Source organism: Myiozetetes cayanensis, unplaced genomic scaffold (assembly GCF_022539395.1).
Source record: "Myiozetetes cayanensis isolate MyiCay16 unplaced genomic scaffold, myiCay2020 scf3, whole genome shotgun sequence".
Classification (NCBI taxonomy): Eukaryota; Metazoa; Chordata; class Aves; order Passeriformes; family Tyrannidae; genus Myiozetetes; species Myiozetetes cayanensis.
In genome coordinates, this window is record NW_026087521.1 from 6392366 (window position 1) to 6401348 (window position 8983).

At 45.7% G+C, this 8983-nt stretch overlaps 1 protein-coding gene across 1 annotated transcript in view; it reads right to left on the reverse strand.

Moving 5' to 3' along the window:
* Nucleotides 1-8413, reverse strand: part of BEND7 (BEN domain containing 7) — a 46884-nt gene extending 38471 nt beyond the window's left edge. The window contains 3 exon segments of the mRNA XM_050324267.1: nt 4016-4099; nt 7934-8368; nt 8371-8413. Of these exon segments, the coding sequence (XP_050180224.1) occupies nt 4016-4099; nt 7934-8368; nt 8371-8413 (562 nt within the window).
* Between the last annotated feature and the right edge of the window lie 570 nt (nt 8414-8983).

Consider the following 8983-nt stretch of genomic DNA (forward strand, 5'->3'; position numbering starts at 1 on the left):
GACATCACCACCACCACAAAACAACTCTTTGGAGGAGCCTGGTGAAAAACTTTCAAAAACGCCCAACAGGAGCAGCCCCAGAAGCCCAAGTTACACACTTTCATGCCACACTGCAACAGCCAAATCACTCGGGAAAGGAGAAGCGAGTAACTGTTCAATAAAAGTATATATTAATGGGGTCATATAATTAAAAAAGTAATAATAGATATGCAACAACTTCCCCCAGTTCTTGGAAATATCCCAGGTCAAGATCATGCTTCATCCCCAAGGGGGAATGCTTTACAAAGCTGGATCATTAGAGACCACAGATACAATAAAATAAACTTTATGCAGTCTTAATTACAGAAGCCACTGCTGCAACAACCAGACTTGGAATATAATCCTATTAACAATAACACAGGTCTGTGAAGTAACTTGTTAAGTCAACTTTTTCTCTGTGAATAAATTGCAAAGGATATTATTCCTGGGACAGAATAAATTCTTGAAATTAGTGAGTAACTTATGCATCGCTCCCCTGCTCCAAGAACACATTATTTATTTTTACCATGACACAGTGAAGTTATTAATCTGTTGCCTTCCACTTCAACAATAAGAAATGCTGTAAAATGCACAGACACCTGCATTACAGTACATTTCAGTTCCACTTTATATCAGTCATAAACATCTCTGTTTTGGACATCTCTTCAAAACAAATGCTCCAAGCACACTGTGCGTAGCATTCGATTTTATGAAACTATAAAAGTTCTTCACTGTTAATTACACAGACAAATGTCTCATCACACATTTGATTACCAGGATAATATAATTAGTTTTCTACATTAACCTTTCAAACACAGAGCCTGAATTTCAAGCTGAAAGCACTGTAAAAACTCTCAGTCTGGAGGTATACTATATTTCTACTTTTTTGTGATGGCAATAAAATATTAAGACTGTAAAAAAAGCAGTATGGTATATGCAAAAGATTTTTTCTTTTTCAATAGATAAGCTAAGTTTAACCAGTACTGTCCACAACACAGTACCCTCATGGGTTTGTAACTCCAAGTCTGGGCTTGCAGCCCTATGACAGGAAGTTTATGCTGATAACTTGTAAAAACTTAAGTCAGGCCTGTCTTAAATCTTGCCCATGTTTGAGGTTTAAGCACTTCACTCTGGGATGCCTCTTCCTTCTCAGACCGAGCAGCCTCTCCTGGTATCAGATAACTAAGCCCTTCCCTTCAAACCAAAAGACATGCCAGTGCTCATCTGCAAAATACAGTGTGGATATTCTACATTCCCCCCAAATTTGTTAAAGACTCTGTTTAAGCATGTCCTTAATCTAGAAAGATGTGACTTCTTGTTCATCATCTTACCAGAACAAGGGATCAGAGGACAGGACAAGCCACCACATCTGCCATTTCAACACTCTACCACATGAGATAACTTCACAAGTTCCATTCAAAAAACAATTGGAATTTACACCATCACAACCATCAGAACTCATGACCACTACCACATTCCTTTAACTGCACTGGAGCTTCCTCCAGTTTTCACCCCACACTTACACAAAGCTGTACTTTGCCCACTTGTGCTGGTGCAAAAAAGACTATCTAGGTTTAACAGGTCTCTCCTGACATTTGATCCTTGATTTATCTGTATGTTAAACAGTCAGGATTCTTCTGATTTATGTATTTATATCTAGCAGCTTCCCTCTTCTCAATAGCACATCTCTTCAGTTTGAGTTCACTGTGCTCAGCTGTGCAGCCAAAACATTTTGCACATCCCATTCCTGATAAATCTTCACTCACTCATATACTGCCACAAACATTTCACCTTCTTTAAAGGTAATATTTTCAGTGCTGGATCTTAGCATCCATTCCATGCTAAAGGCTGCATCACACTGAGGTTTCAACAGCTGATCCCATGGATCACTTAAATTAGAGAACAAACTCGACTCTAAACCAACAAGTTGGAAAAAACATCCTCCTCGGGTAAATTTTGGCATAAAAAAAGTGAGATCAAGTGAAGCATGATAATACCCTGACACACCTTATTAGTGGACAGGACACAGAGCTGGGGAAAGGGTTGTGATCCCATCACCGCTGAAGCACAACAAAGAAATATTACCCCTTGCAATGTGAGTTGTCTAAAAGGAAATCCGGAATGCCAAATGCCACTTATACCAGATCCCTGCCAAAAAGTGGGAGTCCAGATTTAAAGTGCTCTCTGCTAAGCTCAGTCCCTAAGACTAGTCTGCAAATCTTGTACGGTCACATGTCATTCAGCCGTGTCAAAACCAGCACATTTTGAGGAAATCTGAAGGTTGGACACTCAGGAAATACCAACTTTTTCTTTCCATAGCAACTGAGGGCTGGCTCCCAGGACTGCAACTGTGTGCTTCAGTACCTGATAAGGAAGATCCTTGATAGAACTCACATTCTTAAAGGTTAAAGTCTGACCGACTCTTGAAATAGGTGAACTTGAGGCACTTAAATGCCAGAGCACCATCAGTCACAATGAAAAGCCGAGCATAATAAAAAATAACAAACCCAAAACAAATCTAAGGACAACACAACGAAACCAAACTCAAAATCAGTTGGTCTGACTCACAGCACAGATGTCAAAGAGCAGACTCCTGCACATTCTTAGAGCACCCTGACTTAAGCAGCTCGATGCCAAACCTTTATTGTGACTTAGGGTTGGAAGCGAAAGCACTTGAAGTAAACCTCTGGTGGAGCTCACTCAATCAGGTTTATCAGACTTCACCAAAAGTGCTTACAGAACACGAAATCCAAACACAAAGCACAGCAACCACCTTTGCTTCTCCCTGGAAATGGGTGTAAGGAAGAAATATTTGCTCAGTGTCCTAATGGTGAGAAGCTGAGAAGGGAATTTAACACAGCTGCAACCTCCATGTAAAATCTCCAATCATCAGAATAGTCCACACTGCCCAAAACATCCTCCTGTTACCTCCCATTTGCTGCTGACCTCTAGAAGAGGATGTGATACTATGAGTTTAGGAGACAAAGGCATTTTGCAGTCAGATTCAGGTGCTGACTCCCACCTTCCAATGTTTCTTGCTGGCTGCAGGGGGCAACATGCACCGACTGCAGAAATCTCAAAACACTCCCCAAAAATATTTAGGCTCCTGGTGCTGTTAAGGAGAGGCAGATTTCTTGCTGCAAAAGCACCTGCTTTCTCCTAAGCCCAAACAAGGTGTCCAAGAGCTTACTTTACACAGCTAGAATCAAGGTAGCTCAGAAATCTGAGCCTTACTCCTATGAATTTGGCCTGCCAAATTTTTGCCAACAGGTGCTTTACTCAGGAGAGGTCCTAAATGCGACAGGAGGGAAGCAGGAAAGGAAGAAGCAATCTGCAGGTGAGGAGTTATATGGGACAAAAAGCACAGAGGAAAGGTAAAGGTTCACTGATAACCAGTCCTAGCAGTCCTATCGTGCTGTAGTATGGATCATGCTGCAAACTCTGTATTACTTCTCTATTTTCTTTACACATTTGTAACTGTTGATTTAATTTAATTTTGCCATGGCAGGATTAGCAGGCAAGCTCCAGAGGTGAAAGGACATTACATTAAGACAGCACATTAATCCTCTATCCCACCCAAGGCAGAAGCAAAACCAAACAAATAGCAGCTTCCTGGAAATTGAATTTCTGTTATCCAGATGTCAAAGATGTAATACCCCAATTACACAAACTATTGCCAGTGAAGCATGCCAGGGAATATGCAATGTAAATGGGGTGAGCACAGAGCTGCAAAACTGCAGAGTCAGCATCTGGCTCTCCGAGTGAGTGATAATTAGCACTGTGTGTAGACACTAATAAACATTTATGTCTGAAATTACAACTTTTAGCAGTGTTAATAAAGGATATATTGGCAATTCGTAGAATAAAAGGGTCTTGAAAAGAACGTCATATTAAACAATGGCAGGCGCTTCCTGTGCTTGCACAGAGATTTTTTTTCCTCCCTAATTGCAAATGGCCACGCTATGTTGCTCGGAAATTAATCAACACAAGCACATACCTAAAAAAACTGGTTGTGTTTCTTTGGTCTCCCCATTAACATCATTGCTGTAGTCAGAGATCTTATATATCTCATGATGGTAATCTGGAATGAAAAACGATAAAAAAAATTAGAACTCAAGTGATCTGGAAAAAATGAACACTGAACACATTGCTACAGTTTTACTACATAATTTATCAATATATCTGCAGTTTATTTCATGTACATCAAATTAACCACAGAAAATGTGCTCTGTATCAGCACCTCCTAAAAAACCTTTGCTCACACTGGAGAGACTCAGCTCAAATATTTCACAGATTTTAGGGAATAGCTATGCCTGCCCTAAATTACTGTGTTCATTTTCACAGCAAATTATCCCACCAGATGCCAATTATCTGGCTTCTTGCTTTACAGATGGAAAGCAGATTTATAATGAAAACTTTACCTTCCCAGAGACCAAGGGAAACTTTCAAACTTCATCTCAGTAAGGAAATCAGGAACGTACATCAGGGCTGTATCATTCAGCTATCCTGACTCATACCAGTGTCACTGGCCTCCAAATTGTGAAGAAAGGAGGGTCAGGGACACTTTAGGATATTCACCCATAGAAACCCATGTCTGTGATGACCCTAAGAATAAACATCGGCATCTCTGCATATGAGACGTTATAGGATATTAAAAAAATAAATGTCACCACTGAATTTCTATTTCAAATAAAAGAGTATTTTGCTGTGAAGGTCTCTCTTGTAACCCCAGGCAGGTGCTCAGTAGAACCAGAACTTTGTTTACATGTGTGCAAAGAGGGAATAGTAAGTCCAAGGAAAAAAAAAAAAGGCGTCTAAAGGCAGTTCTCCTGGATGCTATTTCTGACTCTGCTATTGGCACACACTTTGTCCTTCGGCAAATCGCTCAAGACTGAACAATATATTCAGTGTCTTGAAACAGCCACCTCCCCACCTCACTCCTTCAACGCCCTCCCAGTTCCCAAAGCTCTCAGCTACTCCCTCCGTAAACTGGTTTTTATGTTTACTTGCCTCACAATAAAGTGAGGCAGAGATTAACTCATGGGAAGGCACTTTGGGCGATTCACTTAAAAGGCACAACAGAAAGCGCAGCATAAGCAGCTCGTCCTCCCACAAGCAGCACACCTGCACCTCTGACCAAACAGCTACAGCATTGGAAAGGTCTCCTGGAAGTCAAAACTTTTTTTGTTATGTGCTGTTTATTTGCACAGCACGACTGTCTCGAGGGCACAAGAGGAGGAACAACCCAGTAAGTAAACTAAAACCAATCCTAACACAGCGGTGCAACAGAAAGAGAAGTGCCTGGAAAGAAAATGAGGGGGAAAAAAACCACAGGAGGGAGTTGGAGAGGTCAGCGATGAGGTGCTGCACAAAGGGCTCCTCTGCCTCTCGAGCACACCCAGGGAGTGAAACGGGTAAAGGTGAAGCTTGAGATACGACATCAAGGAAGTACAGACTCCTTTCACTAGGCTAAAACAACGGGATTGGTGCTGCCTTCCATGGTCAAGAGCTGTCCTGCTGAGCAGGGGGAGTGATGGAGTGGCTTGGTGGGCACCTCATAGCCCCTCAGGGTCAACCCACTGCACTCTGCACCTTCATCCTCTCAAGGGCATCCGAGATCTGCTGGGAGTAAGTACATGGAAACTAGGACTTAAATGACTTACAGACTCACGGTCCTAAGATATATAGATTACACATGGTTTCTTCTCTAGCACTTCCCTCCATACATCCAGCTGGTCACAATGTTCTTCTGGTCTGCAGCTGCTGCCTTAAAGCCAGCACATGTCAGCCCAGAGGTGGCTGTGTTTTAGTGCAGGAACGGATTTCCTCTCGATCTGGTCACTATTGATCATCTCGATAAGGTGCTCTGAAGTTATTTTTGGGACAGAGTAAGCATTGTATGGGCACACATCATTAGTAGTGTGGGAGATGGTGTGTTACCAACAAATTGACACAGCATACCCTTTTCTCTCTGGTTTCCTTCTTCTGCCTTGGATGTCACAGTCCAGGCGCTGCAAAATCCATATCAATTTCACAACAGTAAACACTAAACTGTGACATTACGGAATGACTCCTGCAAGAGGCAAAGGCCAATTACAAGAGACAACTATTTATACATAATTATCTTTCTAATCAACTGTGATAGAAAAAGAGTATGCGAGTGCAGACTCACATGCAAAATGTGATTTTTATCTCCTCCATTCTCAAAGTACAAAGACGTAATTTTCTCTCTAGGATGTGCTTTTAGTGTAGCTTTCTATTTGACATTCTACATACAAAAAGAGATACCAGATAAAATGAGAATTACTAAAAATGTACCTTCATAGCTGAATTTACCTATTAAAACGAGGTTAAATATATTATCTCATACACTGAGGCATATCTAAACCTGTAAGAAGTGCAACTGAGACTGGCAAAATAATCACCTATTTCTGATAGTGCATGTACTCTTTCTACAGGTCCATCAGGGCAGAAATAAAACCAGGTCTTCAGTTTCACCTTTGTTCTTCCACATGTTTCACTTTCACCAACCCCGAGGCTCCAGACCCGTCCTGCACTAACTCTGTCTGCCAGTCAGGAGCACGTTCACTATCAGAAACCCACAAACCAAACCTGTTCTCTGCAAAAATCACACCCTTGGTAGGTTTCCTAAAGCACACAGAGTTTCAGAGACATCTGACAGGTCACTGCCCCTCTAGTTTCTAACAGGGAGCATGTGTGATGCTCCAGACCCCCCTACCACCATACAGCAGTCATTATTTACTATTCCTACTGAGTTTATTTCCATCTTCGAATTTCTTCCCATCAAACGTAATTTTGCCAAGCGCCTGCAAAGACATCATTCCTCAGGCAGCAAGTCCTGACACTCTCGTGTGTGTGTCCCCTTTCACCAGTGTGACACTACACCCAAGCAGTCACCTGCCCTGAACTTGGCATGCAGGACACACACGGCGTTTCATGGAGATATTCCCGTCCAATACTTGAAAACACAAAAGGAAAAATGATCTCGACTCAAATCCATTAGGGCAAAATCATCTCATCGGCCGGAGGAGGGACAAATCCCCCACCAAAATAAATTCCTAGGGGTGGGAAGTCCACCTGTTAAAATGCCTACCAGCGGCTGCATCTTTTTTCCCTTTAATTAAAGAAAACAACAACAAGACTGAAACACAGGGCTGTGCTTCTTGCCCGACATGAATTCAAATATTTCTCCCTCGCGATCCCTTTTTAAATATCCTCTTTTCCAAAAGCAAACACACCCCGAGCAAACAAGTTACACGCCGGCGGCGCTCCCCTGCCCACGTACAATTAATTACCTGCGTGGATTTTTAATAAAGCAACCTCGATTCAGCTTTTCTTTGAAATATACGGATGCACACAGCCGAGGGAACGAAAAAAACCACCCCAAACACAATAAATCCACAAGAGTTGAATACTAAGAAGGTCCGTCACTGCTCAAGTGTCATTTTTTTTTTTTTTTTTGCTCGCTTCCCGATTTTACCTTTTCTTCCCCCACTCCCCCACCCCGCCCAAGCAGGATTTACCACGAAACACGATCTAACTTTATTTTGTGCAAGATCTGCCTGGAAGAAAACCAAACACGTCCACCTTTCGGGGTGGTTGAGGGAAGGGGGGGGGTGTGGAAACAACACATAACACAAAAACCCATGAAAAAAATTAAAAAAAAAAAAAAAAAAAGAGGAAAGGGGAAGGGGGATGTGTGTGAAAGATATAAAATAAATAAAAGGCGTGCAATGGTTCCGGGGAGTTCCAGAGGAGGATTGCGGAGTTCAGTAACAGCGCCGGGGGAGAGGCGGCCCGGGGGCGCCGGCGTTTCATAACGCCCCGCTCCCCCCGGGGCAAAAGTCGGGGCTGCCCCCGGCCAGCGAACAAAGCCCCGCCGCCCCCGCCTCACCTTCGTTGACCAGTTTAAAGCTTTGGGATTTCCTGCTCCTCTTCCTCTGGGCGAACTCCATGGTGTGGGCAGGAAGGAGCGGGGCGGACACAGGACCGAGCTCCGTCCCTCCGATCAGCAACACACGCGGGGGTTGGGAGACACGGCGGCTCCGGCGGCGAATAAAGGGATCCGGGACAAGTTGGCTCCGCTCTCCCCCCCGCTCCCGCCCCGAACTTTGAGGGAAAGCGGGGTGCGGCGGGGGGAGCCCCGCGGGGGCGATGCCGCCGCCTTCCCCCCCGCCGGCTGCGCGGCCGCGGCCCGGCGGCGAAGGGCGGCCCGCAATGGCTTCGCCGCCGGCGCCGGGACCCCGGTGCCACCTGCTGGGGGAAGGAAGGCGGCGGTTCCGCCGGCCGGGAGCCGCCGCCGCCACCCCGGGGCCGGCCCGCCGCCACACGGCCCTCCGCGGGCGGAGGGCGAGGGGCTGAGGGGCAGCGCCATTTTGTGTCCCCCTCCCGCCGCCCTCTCGCACTCGGGCACCGGCGCTGCCCCCTCGGCGCTGCCCGCGGGCGCCCTGAGGGGCTGAGCGGGGGCAACTCGGAGGGGTTTGGCGGGACCGGGCCGGGTCCGGCGGGGATGGGGGGGTTGAACTTGGCGTGCGGGAAAGTGGGCGAACCGCAGGGACCGACAGCAACAGCTGTTTGTTGCCGTGTTTCGCGGGAATCGCCACAAGGATGTGCCCGCTGGTGTCACGGGGCGAGGCCTGGAGGAGAGCGCTGAGCCACCGGCTGGGCTGAGGGACGCCGAGCTCAGCCAAACCGGGATCGCCTTAGCGAGAGGAAGAGAGTCCCTCAGCCAAACAGGGATCGCCTTAGCCAGAGGAAGAGTCTCTGCCTCTCCCGAGGAGTGAGATTTAGGGCGTCTGGCAGCCCTCCCGCCGGTCACCGCGAGGTCACCGCAGCCATACGGCCGGCCCAAACACAGCTGAAATTAGTGCTTTGATTTATTCACCACTTGACGCCTTCAGCCACACTTCCAGTCCGCTCGCTGTGCTAAATTTCACTGCGGGTA